The 18,008-nt window shown below is 30.7% G+C and overlaps 2 protein-coding genes across 3 annotated transcripts; both read right to left on the minus strand.

Moving 5' to 3' along the window:
• Positions 1-5,451: 5,451 nt before the first annotated feature.
• CSN1b (COP9 signalosome subunit 1b) lies at positions 5,452-10,977 on the minus strand. The gene is made up of 7 exons (XM_040727502.2): positions 10,955-10,977; positions 9,619-10,898; positions 9,249-9,544; positions 7,229-7,630; positions 6,152-6,274; positions 5,804-6,085; positions 5,452-5,743 (listed from the first exon to the last, which is right to left on the minus strand). Exons 2-7 carry the CDS (start codon positions 9,764-9,766, stop codon positions 5,558-5,560), a joined length of 1,437 nt encoding a protein of 478 aa, XP_040583436.1. The 5' UTR covers positions 9,767-10,898; positions 10,955-10,977; the 3' UTR covers positions 5,452-5,557.
• Positions 10,978-12,158: 1,181 nt separating this feature from the next.
• Positions 12,159-16,461, minus strand: LOC121132065 (uncharacterized). Of its 2 annotated transcripts, none has more exons than XM_040727505.2 (3): positions 16,207-16,461; positions 14,573-15,370; positions 12,159-12,794 (listed from the first exon to the last, which is right to left on the minus strand). In XM_040727505.2, exons 2-3 carry the CDS (start codon positions 15,299-15,301, stop codon positions 12,771-12,773), a joined length of 753 nt encoding a protein of 250 aa, XP_040583439.1. In that variant the 5' UTR covers positions 15,302-15,370; positions 16,207-16,461; the 3' UTR covers positions 12,159-12,770. The 2 variants fall into 2 exon arrangements, with proteins under 2 accessions (XP_040583439.1, XP_040583440.1); XM_040727506.2 differs by having other exon boundaries at positions 14,594-15,370; positions 16,207-16,354.
• Positions 16,462-18,008: the final 1,547 nt, after the last annotated feature.

Here is an 18,008-nt window from a genome sequence, read left to right on the forward strand (position 1 = left end):
AAAAAGAAACTCGAATAGAAGATTAATCGTGTTTCATCAAGACAACACCAGGCCGAAAACTTCTTTGATGACACGCCACAAGTTCTCAGAGCTGGGATGGGAAGTTCTTATACATCCACCCTACAGTCCGGACCTGGTACCAAGTGACTACCACCTGTTCCTGTCTATGGCCAACGCTCTTTTACGAAAAGGGGAAGTTGGAAATTATAAACAGAACTCTTATAAATTTGCATTGAAAATAAAGGGGAAAATACAAAGTTACTCTTTCATAAGCCTAATATTATATAAGTGAACATTGAGCAATAACAGAAACAGTGTCAATCCCCCAAAAAAAAAAATGTATTATATATATCTATAAGTATAATAAATCAATTTACATAAGTTTACATATTACGCTGTTGATAATTTTTGGGACTAAGCCCCCCACACCAAATGATGATGATATTAGCAACACCCCTGTATACGATATACATCAGGGAACATTATAAACAGCGCATAGAGTATACACGCTCGTTGGCACATGCTTACACCTGCGATATTTATTTACACAAATACATTGTTATTTCCAAGGTTAATAGAAATACAAGGTTATACCATTACGCGTGTACAACTGATGTTTGACTTCCACCACACTTTTAATATTGACGTCATAGTAAATGAGTGTTTGCGTGTTTGTCAAAATCGGTTTTTCTTGCCCAGCTGTAGGTATGATACATTAAATTGAAAATTCCAGCAGTAGTGACGTCATAGACTATGAGTGGTTGATTGTTTTGTCAAAATCTGCCTGTCTTGCCCAGCAGTCGCTACAATACATCAGATTGAAAATGTTAGCAAGCCCAATTAAATGATGGTCTAACCTTGTATTTCTATTAACCTTGGTTATTCCTAAGACCAGTGGTCGGGGAACTAGGGTAATTTCGAAAATTTTGGGGGTAATGGGACTCAATTTTTTAAGTGAGGGAATCGAATATTAAAGTTGAAGAAAGAAATCCAGAGTCCAGGATTTTAAAACTTCGAGAATAATGGAAGGGAAATAAACTAAACTATATATCACACATAAATAAGGGTGATAATTTTGGTAAGAATAGAAAAGCGTGCGAGCAGAAGAGAAGAAATACTTATGGCATCATTGATTAAATAATATACATCTTCTTCTATCAATCAAGAACGTCATCATTCCCGCCTTTATTATTCAATATTAATATAATATTAGATGGTGATAGTCGATAGAGAACTGAATAAAATGCCTAAAATAACGTCGCTTTCTGTCTGGATTTCTGAAAATGGAGGCCCAGGAATTTGGGAATTACTTACCAGATGAGAAACAGATGGTTTGTCGGATTTGTCGAAATAAATGTGCCTTTGGTCTCCTATCTAGAATTACACGCCACTCATTATCCTCATCTCATATCAAGAGCATGGATATTCATCTATAAAATCAAGTTAATGATGAATACATCAAGTCAAACTTTAACTCTGACCTCACAAAGATGTTTATTGCATGTAATAGCTTACCCATTGCTAATCATCTATGTTCAAAAAATTTATGGAGAAATACACGAGTAAACCTATCCCTTCCCGAGGAGCCATCATTAAATTAATGGAGGATGTTGGTACTGATGTCATTTATAGAAATACATATAAAAATGTTTTGAGTTCTTCACACAAATGACGATCAAGTTATCAGTAAAAAGTATAAAATATTTACTAATTTCGAAATGCAACTCTGAATTTTGTACTAACAGTAAGTATTCAATCTTTTTTTAAATCTCACCCTAAAATATGATTCTATTTTAGCTAAACATATCAAGAATTATGATACACAACTCATTAAATAGTAAAAACAACTGCTTAAATGGTCACAACAGCGGGGGTAGTAGCTTTGGATGGTTCGCAACTAGTTTGTCTGAGACTAGTTTCTTCACTTAAAGACTTGGGTATGATCATTAGGTTTTCTAATATTACATAGTCAATAAATATTACTTTTTTATCACTTAAGGCTTAGCTATGGTTGATAGGCTCCAAGAAATGGTGTTCAGAAAACTCATAAAAGGCAAAAACAACTGCTTAAATGGTCACAACAACGGGGGTAGTTGTATTCGGTGTAGCATTATAATTACCAATTGTGTATATATGTTGTTATATAAGCATAAATAGCGGAGAAAAAAATCTTTTTTGATGCGCTTAATAAGGAGTAATATCGCCGGACATTACTACATAATTAGCTTTTGCTCTAAATCTTTACGATGTCATGTTAGAAAACTACAATAACTCAAGAATGGTTGCCTGAATTGTCTTATCAGTTAAATTTGACTGCATGGATTAACTTTTCTTTTTTTAGAGAAATATGAAATAAATGAAAGTGGGATTCTAAAAGCTGTTCTTACTAAGATTGGAAGAAGATATGGATTGAAATCTAACATTATTTTATGATTTACTTTATTATTAATAATTATTAAAATCTCATCGGTAGAAATATATCTATCCTGTGCACAAATGTATATGCAACTTGCACATAAGGAAAAAAGGTGATGATCTTTTTGATTAAACTCCACGTCTGGCTTGTATTTTGCAACCTCAAGTTATGACATATTGAACTGAATTCCGATGTTAGAACAAGAAGATATTATTTGGATCAATCTATTATTTCAATATTCTGTATTTATAATTTATTGTTATTATTAGTTATATGATTCTAATTGTTTAATTTTGTATATTTAACTTAAATGTATGATGGTTTATTTTTTAGTATGTAAATTATATTTAATTTAAGCCTTCTATTTTAAATTTGGAACTTCAAATATATTTCGAAATAGTCTTATTTTGTCGTTTTATTAGTTATTTTTCTGAGAATATGGTTCACAACAATAAATTACTATTTCATGGAGTGTGACGTTTCCAAATCTACTGTAACGGATAAAAATCGTCTAAGTCAATTATACGTAGTATATCTTTATTAAACATTTTGCTAATTAATACTTTCGTTACACCCTCAAAAATCATAATAAAGCAGGCAACTGATAAATACTGATGTGATTATCAGTGATAATCACATCAGTATTTTAAACAATGATACCATGTGTCTTTCTCCCCCCTGTCTCCTCGCACGCGTTTTTCTCTACAATAGTATCAACTATACACATAAATAATGAATAACATTTAAGTAAATGTATTACTCCATGTTACTAGTATGTTATTTCCATGCCATAAAGAAGAAATTTTACGTCCTTGTGTTAAATGAAATAAAAAAAATAAACATAATCTCAATACAAATGTGTTTTCTATCTTTAATTAATGGATTTATCAACTAAAAAATAAAATTTAGTATTGCTTTGAACATATCTATGATATCCTTATCATCATATGATGTATCAATTCCAACTAATAGCTCAAAAAATTATTGTTTTAAGGATTCACTTTCAGATTAAAATAAAAGACTCTGGATGTGAAATATAAAATAAAGATATCTTAATTACAATTAGGTACAAAAACAATGCAAAGATATTAGCATAAAATGTCCTTGCTTGAGACGGAGATTCCAGGATCGAAACAATAAAGAGATCCACTCACGATGAGTAGGGAATTTAAATATTTCAAATATAATTGATAATTATTTTATTTGAATTTGTACGATGGCCGGTGAAGTGATTTTAATTACTATTAAACATGGCATGACGTCATGAAATTGGAATTAAAATCGTAAACAATATTATGGACAATGTTGCTTACTTGCTATCACACTCCCATAAAAAATGGGATTACTTAAAAAATACAAAATCGAATCAAAATCCTTCAATATGTATATTTTTAATGTACTGTTTTTACCTTTTTATAAGTATAAATAGTTTTGTAATCTATGTATAGACCAGAATAGGTTATTGTATTAATAAAAATATAGATGTTCCTATAAACAAGCCTTGTATTATTCCTCCACGCCTTTCCTTCTCCTCATTTCTCTCCGTCGTCATGGATCCTTCTTCCTCATAAATAATTGGTACCTCGCCACCTTCGTCAAGACGCAACTAGGTATTTTTTTAAATTAAATATAGAATATATTTTTATGATATAAGCTATGATATTTCTCCTCACTACGCATGAAGAATAACTTATAAGGGTCTAAGAAAAAGTTTCGTTTTTCATCACTTTTCAGCCTAAAATTGGAAATATATCGAGTTCAGAACAAGATACAGAATCAATAAAAATTTCCAATGCCGATTCTTTAATATTTTAAATAATAGTTGAAAAATACCATTTTGCTAAGAGGGGTTGTTCACAGAATTATATTTTAGGGGAGACTTGGTTTTTGGAATTTTTTTCGAAAAAAATCCAAAAATTAAAATTTATTCGTAAAGATTTCAAATATTATTATTTTTGAAAAAAAATATTTCTTCACAAATCCACAATTGTTCACAAAAAATAAAAAATTTCGAATTTTTTATTTTAAATCCACAGTTGTTCACAAAAATAAAATAAAAATTGGGGAAAAAAATCAAATATTTAATTTTTAGGAGAAAAATTTCCAAAATACATAGTTATTCTCAGAAAAATTAAATTTTGTGGAAAAAAATATGAAAGATTCAATTAAATTTCAAATATTTAATTTTTTGAAAAAAAATATCAAATGTGCAATTTGATCATTCAAATTTCTTTAAAAAGCCACAACTATTCAAAAAAAATTAAATTTTTTTGAATTTTTTTTTACAAATGAACGACCTGTTCTGTTCAAACTGTTTATATACATAAAATTTTTTTGGAAAATCCCCAGCTGTTCTCTAAAAAATAATTTTTTTGAAGAAAAAATTTCAGAAATGAAATTTCAGATATAAAAATTTTTGGAGAAAAATTTCAAAATACATAATTAATCACAGAAAGTTAAATTTTGCGGGAAAAAATAGGAAAAATTAAATTTTTTGGAATAAAAATTTGAAAAATTATATTTAATTTCAAATATTAAATTCTTTGAAAAAAAAAATTAAATTATTTAATTTTCTAGGAAAAAGCAAATATTCCTTAATTCTGGGAGGGAACTTTTTTTTCATCACTTAGAAAAGTAATAAATAGTTAAATATCATTAATAAATTTAAATTGGAATCGCAAATTAAATACTATTTCCCCGATGCCGATTACATACAAAACACCCTATTCTCCGATTCCGATTAATCGTACCATCACTAGACCAAAATATGTGTATGATATACATGAGGGTGCATTATATACAATGCACCCTCCGACTATTTTTCATACATACATTAACACAATCTTTGCTTTATTATATTAAATATGTGGTCCTGTTGAGTTTTGGCTACACACGCACGTAGCTAGATTGTTATTTCTTAAATAAAGTAGTCATGCAATTCTAAATATTAAGCGCACACTCAAAAATAAGTTGCAACGGTCCCAGGTCTCAACTATTTATAAACAAAGTATCCAAGGAAGGAAAATAATTATCAATCAATATGTAATATTTTTATTACTTATAATATATTTATATAATATACTTGATCATGGATAGTATTAATCATTAAAAAAAATATGTTGAGAAATACGAAACTATTATTTAATTATTTTGTTGTCCAACTTCAACGACAGGGGGATCTCTTGTTTGAGCCTGAACAACGATATTTCTCTTCAAGATAGCAGATCTTAAAATTAAAACTTTGCATCCCCGTTGATACTGCTCTCCCATTTCCATCACTCGTTGAAACGTCAAATTCCTCAGATTGACATCTTGAGCATATAATATCTGAAGGAAAAACCAAATAATTATATCATACATTTCATCGAAATAAATCACATTAACAACCTTGTTATGACTATCAATCCTAGCTTGAATTTGATCCTCTAAGATTAGAGTCATCAATTCGTTTTCTAGCCCAGAGACAGAGGTATTGAATGAATGAGCCATTTTGGTCAAATCTGCGGATGTATATGGAGAAAAGTATTGAATTAGAGCTCTATTTCGAATCATGGCATAGAGTTTGGGAACGTGAGGAGCTAAATAAATATCCAGGAGGAGATTATCCTTCATATCATCTAATTGTTTTAGGCAGGCTCCATATTTAGACGCGTAAAAGTTGAGAATAGCCTAAGATGGTAAAATATTAAATAAAACATAGTATCAAAAATCAAACTATAATTCTTTTTTCAATACCTCTCTTAATGCAGGATCAAGTTCAAGGAATAATTTGAAGCTAGATGATGATATTACAAGTCTCTTTAGTTCAGCACGATCGAAGGTAGCCAGAGCACATAGACCTCCATAGGTTGCAACATTCTATTAGATTAAATAAATGTAATATAATTTAGATTGCATATTAAATTATCATTAATTAGAGTGGGGTCAGAATGATGTATTTCGGTTCTACGTTTCATTGCTTTCTACATTCAAATGTAGACCTATCAAATATATAAGTTTCATTAAATTTATTCAAGTGATAATATGTTTTTTGAAGCAAATTATTCTTTAAAAATATGAACGGGAAAAAAATCACACAAAAAAGTTCTTGAGACTTTTTGATAAAAATTAGATAGGACTTTTTATAAATCAATACAATAAATAGTTTCAGAAGCTATGTAGATTTTTTCCTATTAAAATTATGTTACCCAAAAAATAACTTTTTTAACATGGGGTCAAACGGTACTAAACATTGACAATAATTATGTTTTTTTAAGTGGACTTCTACACGAAAGGGTTAGCTTAAACCCAATTAACTATAGTATCAAAATGAAGGTAATTATTTAAATGAAGATGCGCAATACTTTAATTTCTTAAATAAATTTTTTTAGTGGTGAACGAAAAAGAGTGTGGCGCTCATTTTACCAGAGCCATGGGGCATGGCGTCAAATGGGTTTACATAACTTTTTTTTATTAAATTGAAATTTTCAGGATTTTATTTCTTTCCAAAGTTGCCTATGTTGAATTGATAGCTAATACCTGAAAACATGAAACATTTGAAAAGTTCGGCCAATTTCTTGAATCAAGCCTCCCAACAGAAAAATACCCCTTTTCGACCCCACTCTATCCTATAAATATAGATATTTATTGATATGTAAAAATGAGAGTAGCTTCCTCATCTCAGTCTGAAGATGGAAAGTCAGTTCTTATAAACATTCTCAATTTACTCTAGGAGACTTGTATCGACAATTTGAGCACTATAAAAGTTGATAAACTTTGCTCAAATGCCTTCTTATATCTCCTTTTCTTTTTTTGTGAATAAAAAGTATTTACCTGAGCAGACATCATGTCTGGAATATCACAGTGATCTAAACTAGCTTGTAAAAACCGTTTGGCGGAGGACTTGTATTTCCTAATTCCCAATTCTGCTAGTCCATATGCACAATAAAGTCGAGTCATTGTGTTTTGATGGTAGGTACTCTTTGAATTAAATCCACTGGAGGATGAAGACTCTTCAATTTCGGGAGTATTGAGAGCTTTATTCACATAAGTTATGACACAAGACCAATTTTGTAAATATACAGATACTTTAATCACATTGAGACACATGTTGACAACGTGACTACCCGAGGTGCAATAATCTCTTGCTCTAGAATAACATTTTAAAGCATTGTCAAGCTCTCCACATTCTAAAAAATGATCTCCGAGATCGTCGTGTCCTCGACGGATACTCTCCTATAAATAATAAATATAAGGAATTAATTAATTAATAACAAATCATTAACCCTTTATATGCCACGTAAATTTTAATCGATAAGAAAATCATCAAACATCATATCGCTGAAGTCAAATATAGGTTTTAAATTATAGCTAATATTCTTGGGTATCTTTACTAATACTACAGTTTTGAATACATAGCCTATAATTGAGACAGATATGTCTATGAAATATTGGGTAACTTGTATATATGAAACCAAATAATAAATGTGGATTTCGTATTTTCTTGATTTTCTTTCAATATTGTTTTTATGATGATGCATCAAATGTATAAATTTGTATTTTTAAAAAACAAGTTCAAAAATTACGAAATTAAATTTATACAAAAAGTATAATGCGTTTTTAAAGGAGATGTTGCCCATTTTGGGGGACTAAACATCCAAGTTTTATAGCAATAAAAACCTTTTTTCATTAATATTCAGGAAATTATTGAACTATTGGATGTCAAAATTGACCCAAGTTACATAAGTACCTAAAACTTATTGTCTATAAAAAATCTATCCATCTATTACCTAGATTATTTTATATCAAGCTCTAAAATTTATTAGAAAATATGTTATTGGATCGTTATACAATCTCATTTCCATGTTGTAGATACAAATTAACTATTACAATGGAAAGAATAAGATATTTTTTCTTTAATTATCCAACTTTTTTCGTTCTTAGTCGATTAAAAAAAATTCATTGTACAAATCTAAGCATTTGATAGGGATTATCATAACAAATTATTTTGATTATATTCAAATATTAGTGTTTATTATTAGCATCAAATAGTATTTAATGCAGTTTTTTTATTATTCTTAATGCCATTGGATGGAGTTTCATCAAGATTTATTGGAAATTTGTAAATTTTATTTGGTAAAAATATAAATGGCGTCTCCTTAAATTATAATACCATTTATGAAGTCCATGAAAATGTTTTTGTAGTGCAGAGAAAACTTTTAGAAACTAATTAAAATAGGAACTTTTCAAATTATTAAAATATAAGCGCTTGTAGAGCATCATAATTGAAGGATACACCCTCTTACGGCCTCAAAGTTGATATTTTGACTATAGTAAAGTGGATAAATTTTTGTTAAAACGCCATCAAATACCTTTATAAATAAAAAAGACTTAACACTTGGATTGAATACTACTTGATGCCAATGATAACCAGTGATATTTGAATTAAATCAAAATAGTATGTGCTGAAAGTCTCTTTAATGTAAAAAGTAGGATGATTAGATAAAAATATCTTATTATTTCCAATATAATAGTTAATTTTTATCTACAACACGGAAATAACGATATTATAACATATTTTTAATACATTTGAGGGACTGATATACATATATATAAAAATATGCAATAGAGGGACAAACAGTAAGGTTTAAATAATTGATATATTTGTTGGTCCCATTTTGACATCCAATAGTTCACTATTTTCCTTAATATTGTTATAAAACTTGGTTGCTTAGCCCCCCAAAATGGACAACATCAAAATTCTGACGTCACGTGAAACCCCACTACAGAACTTGTCGCAAATTTCCAACAAAAATAAAATGAGTCTAAGGGTATAATGATAAAAAATGTCCACCTTGATGGAATTGGATTTGTAATTTTTAAGGTCAGTGTCAAGCTTCTCAAGGCGAAGTGCAGCCTTTTTGTTGCGAGACTCAATCCATGCCGTGTCCAGAGAAGGTGTGGAAGAAGGAACTAGATCTGGATTGGAGGAGGGAGTCTCTGCAAGCTTTTTATGAAGGGTTTGATACATGGACACATTGAAAGTCTCTGCAACGTAGGCTAGAGCAGAGTTCAGCGCCTCAATACGAAGTGAGGGACAATGGGTGGCTATGAAATTTAGTCGATAGAGTCGTGCCAATCCCGTAAAACCTATAAATAATCAAAAAAAAGGGGATTTGAATGTCCCTCATTCATAAATTAACTCTTAAGTAAAGTAATACTACCTTGAATCACGGACTCCAAATCCAGGTTGGGATTGTCCACCATAAATGTGGGATCTACAAGTTCGAACATGTTCCCTCCAACAACCTCGTTCTCATTCTCTTCGCCACTTGTAAGCATATCAACTTGCATTGGCTCAACAGTCGGCATTTTCACAAAATTTCAATTCATATAAAAAACTTCTAACCAAAAATATTATTTGGAACTGCATATAAATATCAGCAGTCAGTTTTTTTTTTCTCTAGCCAATATAAACATTATTTATAGCTATTTTATAGCTTCGAACTATTTGTTTTGACAAGGTACCAGCTGTGCATCTATGTATGTAGCCGGGCTACATAATTCATTTTTATGAATTTAAATTAAAGTAGTGGAATTGGTTGCACAAATTGTACAAGCTGCAATTTTTTCGTCTTAAAAATTACAACATTGGTAGTTCGAATTACCAACTATACATTGATATTATCATTTAGTTTTGATCCATTAAGATCACATGGTTATTATGTATTTATGATGTATATAACTGTGGGTATAAGGAATCATCTAGTAAGATGAAAGATACTAAGAGACAGTATCTTCGTAAGATGAACACCATCCTGGCAACTAATCTATCATGTAGCTCTCATCCAGAAAAAACTGGAAGTTTGCCCAAAGAGGCCGCAATTTTCAGACCAATACTTCGTGAACCATATCCTCCTGAATCCCAATGGTTGTTTATTATAAGCAGTGGCATCTCGTCATTATAATTTATAACGGAGAAGAGGACAATAATTTATGACTGTCAATTTATTGATGATTCAATACCTCAAATGGTTTTCTCATACAGGATGACCCAGAATTGAATTAGAGCCCCATTACCTTGTAACCCAAGTCCGTGTCCACACTGTAAACGAGTTGCAAGAATGGTGCAAACACATTTTTGGATCAAAACTTTCGGGCATTCCTCTTCACCTGATCTTAATTCTCTTGATTTTTCAATGTAGACTATGGTAAGGGAGATGACAATCCACTTTCTAGACTCAACAATGATAATTTGATAACAGCCGCGTGGGCAAAATTCCGGAAGACGTTGCGCGTACTTGCTGTAAGTCAGTGACGTCGTGTTTTCGCAAAGTTGTTCAGAACAAGGACAAACACATTCAATAAAATACTTTTGGTAAATGGTACGACGATGTACAACCTGTAAAAAAGTATTAATAGATACCATAATTTGTGGAAGGACTGCCACTGCTTGAATTTTACATATCCTCTTGGGTTCTTGTGGTTTTTAATATATAATAAACTAATGAAGAGTAATGACTATGTTATGAACTAATTTAATTCAAATGTATAATATACTTGTAGATACAGCCTTGTGCGTTATACTACATCATGTTTGATAGCGTTCCAAGAGTGTATGTTTTAACACATTACGGTTGCAAGCGGAATTTTCAAAACATTAAGTGATTACAGAACCAAACTTATTTTTTCTATTTCTGCAATATGTGTTAAAAACGGTAAAAAAGCTTGATTTTAAATTTCAGTCAACATGTTTTGTACATGATGATATCATGGGTGAAGAAGAATATTGAGTTTCTTTGTTTAAAATCAAATAATGCAGTCAGATGAACTTTCAGAAGTCGATCAGAATAATCAAAGTAACCATAAAAATATTAAAGAAGTTTATCTTAGAGGAAAAGCACCATCAAATTTGATGAAACCTCTTTTGATAAAATTAATGCTAGAAAATTTAAACATGATTACTTAATTTCTTAGTAGAACTATGTAATCATATTTGAACTTGAAACTCTCTATGTATGTATGTTACAAAAAAAGCCCATTCAATTTTTCCCCCTTTTAAACCGATTTAATCTTATAGATAATGGCAAAAAAGACATTTTGATAGCAAAATCATGTCTCTAGCTTCAATATTAAGGAAATTATGACCAATTTATCATTGGAATTTCACGTCATTTTTTTGTAGTGTTATAACCTACACCGAAATCTGTGATATAATAAAATGTGATATTTCAATATAACAACACAACTTTCTTAAACATTAAGAGAATTGAATGAAATTTTCATGAATTACAGAATATTGAACTGTATAAAATATTTTAGCTTTTCTTGAGACATAACTTTAACCATCTTTTCTTGTAATCTTTAAAAATATTCTTTAACTTTTAAATTTTTCGATGTTATCTCATAAGATGCAGAAAACTGAAAAAGTAATACAAATAAGCGGAAATTAAGAGCGATTTTTTCGCTTTTCTAAAATGGCGAGCGCGTTCTCGCTCTTGTTTATTATTCAAAACAAAGAGCGCTCCCGCTCAAGAATTTATCTACAGTCGACCATTTGAAAATATCTACAGAAATTTCTTGAATAGAGAACAGAAAATAAATCATTATATATTAATATTCTTGTAGCCATGGGTTTTAAATAGCTACGTCTGGGATTTTGTTGAAAAGTTCACTGGCAGTCCTGGTCTGTGGAGTCTGAGTAATTTAATTTTTTGAAGGAGCTCGTAATTCTGGACTATAGTTTATTAAACGCGTATGAATATGATTTTAGAAGTATTCTTTATTTTTGATGAGACAATTATCTAATGTAATTTGAGACTTGATTTGATACCTGACAACATACTTAACATGAATTTGATCTTCAAAGACTTGGCTTAGACTTGCAAATTAGTGGTCAATTAAAACAGATTCATGCTCAAAGAATTGAAATAATATCCCTATAACCTTTTAGTTTTTGAAGCTTTTTTCATTACAAGTAAAGTATTATGTATATAAACGTTTGTACTATTCTTTTTTTGCTATCGTACAACAAGGTATTAAATAAAATTATTTTCTATTTCGTTTCATATAATTAATAGTTATATTATTATAAGAGTTTCTTCACAAACTTATTCTCATCGAATGGCATTCGTGTATTATTTGAGAACATAGTTATTGTGAAGCTTGGCTATGACAAGAGTAGTTGATTAAAAGGTAGGAAAGTTGTGATCGAGTTTTTATCCGCAATGAGAATGTTGAGACAGTATTAAGTATTATCTTCTCCACAAATTTTGTTTCTTAGAACAGTCTTGAAAGTGATTTTTATAAACATGTGTTATTATTGTCTTTTTGGAAGGACCGGAGATGAATTAATTGTCTTGTAATACTTAAGGACTTAGGAGTATTGATGTGGCCAGCACTGGAATGATAAGAAAAAAATCATATAAGTACGTGAATTAATAAATAATTTGTAGTGATTGTAAGTTAACAGATTTTAAAACGAATACCAAGTATTGATTTATTCATAATAGAAGTACCGAGTACATGAAAAGGGTCTGCCGTAGGCTATTGCAACTTGCAGTAGGCTCCGCATTTAATTAAAAATATGAAATGTATTTTCTAAAACAAGGACTTAAAGAAAATAAACTCTAAAAAAACCGCATTTTTCTTTCTTATAGAAGAAAATTCGAAATTGAATTCAAAGAGTTAGGAAATTTATCTATATCCCAAGCCATGCTCACACTAAAACGACCCTGGCATCAGTTATCATCCTTATTCCTACCCAGTTTGGGATTCGGGCTCCATACAATCTGTTTTGCAAAGGAACCACAATAGTTAAGGCCAGCCCTGAGTACACGTACATAATTAAGTTTTGTATCCTTATTCAATTTTATAATTTCGTGTAGAGCCACTATAAATATAGATTTAAACTAGAGTGAACCAAAGAAGTTATGTATTTGGTGGTGACTAACCGTTCTTTTTTCCCAGGACATGTCATCTTTTTCAACCCTGTCTGGGGAATTTATTATAAATCTAAGAAATGTTCCGGTTTTAGGAGCTTTATGAAGATCCAAGATATTTTTTCTTGATTCATTTTCTAAACTAATACTAAATTCAAAATACAGGGCTCTCAAGTCTCGCACATTTCCAGTCAGTCTCACACTCTTTCGCCACATGTGTCATTTCTCACGCATTGTCAATCAAACCAATTCAAAATATCCGAGATGAAACCCCAATTTTTCCAACAGAAGCCGGTATAAAGGACTTAACAAAAAACATTACTTACAATTTAATGCTTAATTTGAAGTCAATTAACATTATTTTACTACACATTAATCCTATCTTTAATTATAAAACGGTTTAATGACACCATTACACTAATGAGTTCACGTAGTAAGATTGAAAATTTCACACCGAACTGATTTCAAAACCTGAGAGCCTTAAAAATCAAGTTTTATAATATATTAATTTTACACAAATCTCATACTAAAACAGTTACTGATGGGGCTCAATGTTCGATTTTTCGGAAATCAAAATGTGGTCATTTTACTTAAAATACTTATGAAGATTTCATACATAAGAAACCATAATATAATTTTTTCTTATTCCAGCTACAGGAGAAAAATTATTATTTTATAAATAGGGGTTTTCGCAGGGTGTGGGCTGAAGGGACTGTAACCCCCCTAATATCCAAAAATAAATTTTTTGAATTTTTTTCCCAAAAATTAAATTTTCTATGAATAGCTATAGATTTTTAAAATTAAAATAAATAATAATATTCATAATTTATTTATTGATATTTTTTTCCAAAAAAAATAAAATTTTTATAAACAGCTGTGGATTTTTGGAATTTTTCGGAAGAAAATAATAATATTCATAATTAAATTATTGAAAATTTTTTTATGAACAGCTGTGGATTTTTGAAATTTTTGGATTTAGTTTTTGGAATTTTTTTCAAAAACGCCCCTGGTAAATATGTCTTTAAGTTTTGGTATTGAACGTTGGTATCCCACAGATACTCGATACCAATTCCATCACTACTAAATCTATATATATATAAAATAATAGTCCAAAAACTCAACATAAATGGAAAATGTGATAGGTTATCATCACACACTAAAAAGGACTCCCACTTAGATTTTAGAGATTGATTTCGATGCATCAAAGCTTTTATTTTTAAGTTTTGTTTTTTTTTACCTTAAAAAAGTCCTCACGTACCCAGAATTTGTCGTCCCGTGACTGTTGCATCATGTAAGCTCTATATTCTTGCACTCGTTTATCTGAACTTGCTTTATCCCTATCCTTTTGTGATAGATCGGAGCGTACTTGAGACATATAATTCCGATTAGCAGACTTAACAGCATCTCTTTCCGTTCCCGTCATGTCAGCTCTGTAAGTTGACATCCGCTCACGATTATTTACTTTTAAGAGTGATTTCTTTTCCTGAGTCATTTTGGCCCGATAGCGAGACATGTACTCACGCTTTGATTGATTCATGACAGCTCTTTCCTCTTGACTCATTTCTGCTCGACGTCTGGAGGTTCGTGCTCTATTGATGGCTCTGTCAATCTCAGCAATTTGTTCATGCGTGAGGTATAAATGTCTATTTGACATAAAGTCCCTATAGTTGTTCAGAATCATTAGTTTTACATTCTCAGGGAGATTTGACAAGTGATTCACGACTTGCTGTCTATTTTGGGGATCACTCATAAAGGTTTGTTTGAGCTGTGATCCGTTAGAGCCTCCTCCATTAACCAATCCACAACCATTGCCAACAGGACCTACAACACCTCCAACGACGCCATTGCCCAATCCAACACTTTGGTGTTGCTCAACTGGTATAGGTTTTAAGTCACGACAGTCCCTGTAGTCTTTTTCCCGAACTGTGTATCGAGCGAGTGTAGGCTTCCGCTTGCCTCGAGCCATATTGAGTACACATATGTATGAGTATATACCTTATGTTATCTCCCAAATGAAAATCTCATGAACCTGAATCTGTAATAAAAAAATAATATCAAATGATAAAAGTATCATTGGAACAATTCATATCATAGAAACAAAATATTGAAATGTTTTAATTTTTTGGGATTTTTCGGAGATAATATTCGTAGAAGTAGTTGCAGTTTATTAACACAAAAGCATGAAAGGATAAATTTCTCCATAAAAAGAGTCTGGATAACAAAATTGTACTCTTAAAGTAATAGTTATCATATAATTAATGTTCCTATTGATCAATTATTCATCAAATTGTATATTGAAACACTATGAAAATGCCTTATACATCAAATGAAGGCTTTAGAGATTTATAACATGGATTTTTAAGTATCTTAAGTCTCAACTCATCCCATAAATTCGAATATAAAGCCCATAATTGAGCGACATAACATGTCTATTAAACATGGGGCGATTTATATTTATGAAGTATAAAATTAAATTAGGAATTCCCTTGATTTTTGTTTAAGATTGCTTTTAAATTGAAGTATTGTAGTTATAGTAGAACCTTGGGAGTACATTTCTTCTGACATTTAATCTTATTTAACCGCACTCAAGTGCCCTAATCATCACTGCCTTTCTTTAATTTAATTTAGGAATAAAATTGAAATTATTCAAAATCCAACATTTTGCATGTCAAATTTGTACAGACATCAGTGTATTTAATTAAAGTTGTCGTCCCTTCACTTTTCTCTCTCTCTTTCTGTCTTTTTCTCTTCTTCATTCTCTCCCTTCATCGTTTGTTGTGTATGCAGACAGAAAAAAAGTACGATTGTGGATCGAGTACTTTTATTAATGACGGCTTAAAAACCTTGGGGTCCATAGGATAGTATCCTTACCTAATGCATCCAAAACTCGGGAAATGGATTTATCTATCCATTCCTTGAGTAATTTTTATTCTACGTCGTCCTACACTTTTCTGACAAGTTTTAGTCCAAAGCAGTCACAAACACAGTCGATAATAATAATAATAGACAACTCCTCAGTGGCGCCATCTTTGAGAATCCTTGTTTATCCATACAACAATTTCAGAAGGTTCTTTAGCTAAAGAACTGTAGTGTTACTATGTCTACGTACAAGACTATAACACACTCTAGAATTGATTATGTTGGGGGAGGGCAAATTCAATACAACATAGTACTTTTAATGTTATGTACTCTTATGAGAAGGAAAGTACAGGGAAGATTACAAATAATAAAAATAAAAGTTATGGATCGTGGAAGTACTAAGACCCACAAGACACTCTCTCTATATGTATACGAATGGAAACAAAGGCTCTGAACTCCTAACTATTCTATTCTGTTAGAGTCGCGTGTGAGAAATGCTGATAAATTAATCGATATAATAATATGGATGAATTCATTGATAATTTTTATTATATTATATATTAATAAAATGAAGTTGGTTTGTCTGTCAAGGCCTCATTTTGAGTTTGCTTTTAATGCCCAGGAACTGAGTGACTACATGTTCTAAAGAGTAACTATATACCAAAGAGCTTGTGTAGTTTACCTCTGCTCGTCAAATTAAAACTAAAATAAAAGAGAAGCAAATATATATAGTAAACTAGTGTTTTGTCGGTCCTTATTTGTTCGATCCAATCCAGTCTTAGGACTGTCCATTATAAAGACCGGCACTATTGACTGACTGTCGGTCCTTGGGACAGAGACAGATTGATACATACTTTAGACATAAAACAAAAGTTGTTCAAAATTTTGAGTTACGTACTTAGATCAATGTTTCATTCCGATCAGACCAGATTCCTCTGCTCTGGAGGACAATTTAGATTTTTCGCAAAGCAAGATCAATTCCCCGTGTCTCGAAGTTTTTTTTAGGTATTGTTGGTCAGTTCGAAAATACACCAGAAAAATTAAGTATCAAAAAACAAGCTATTGTACTAACGGAAAAAGGAAGAACGTATATTGAATACGAATAAAAAAAAGGGAATTAAGAAGAAGATTAGCAAGTTAGTCTTAATATGTATCTTCATTATGGTTCCAGAAGGAAAATATTTCTAATTATTATGTTGACTATCGAGAAGTTTTACTAAATTCTGGATTTATTTAAAGGATTAATAAAATAATTTGAAATCATATATATAATACAGGTATGTCCTAGTTCATATATATTATTTTATGATGTATTTTTAAATCAATTTATCTCCAAGATAGGGAATAATGCATACTTCAGAGGGAAAAGTTAACACCACAACGACCGATTAAATAATGAACAAAACAAAAGTAAGAACATACGCAACAAGCATTTTCCTTCTCTAATTTGTAAACGTAGTTTTTTCATTACAAACTAACCAACTCTAATCATTATGTGATATTATTTTGATCTTTGAGCCATGTGCAAAATATTAAGGAAGTATTTGTTATTTTAGCAATTTCCCACACGCCCCCTCTACTTGCGTAATTTATATCTTCCTCTTTTCTTCAGTAATTGATAGAGGTAGATAAAATATGTCCTAGAGCTCGGGAGTGCCTTTTTCTAGTTAGCAATCTAAACAGGCTTTTTTATTTTCCTACGCTGCTCTCATTATTATGTAACTCTTCAAGACAGAACATCTTGGTAATTATAAAGTAGTGCGTGTGCTCATGAAAGAGGATTTACTTGGGAGTTATAAGTGAAGTCATTGTTT

This window comes from Lepeophtheirus salmonis, chromosome 1 (genome assembly GCF_016086655.4).
Source record: "Lepeophtheirus salmonis chromosome 1, UVic_Lsal_1.4, whole genome shotgun sequence".
NCBI lineage: Eukaryota > Metazoa > Arthropoda > Copepoda > Siphonostomatoida > Caligidae > Lepeophtheirus > Lepeophtheirus salmonis.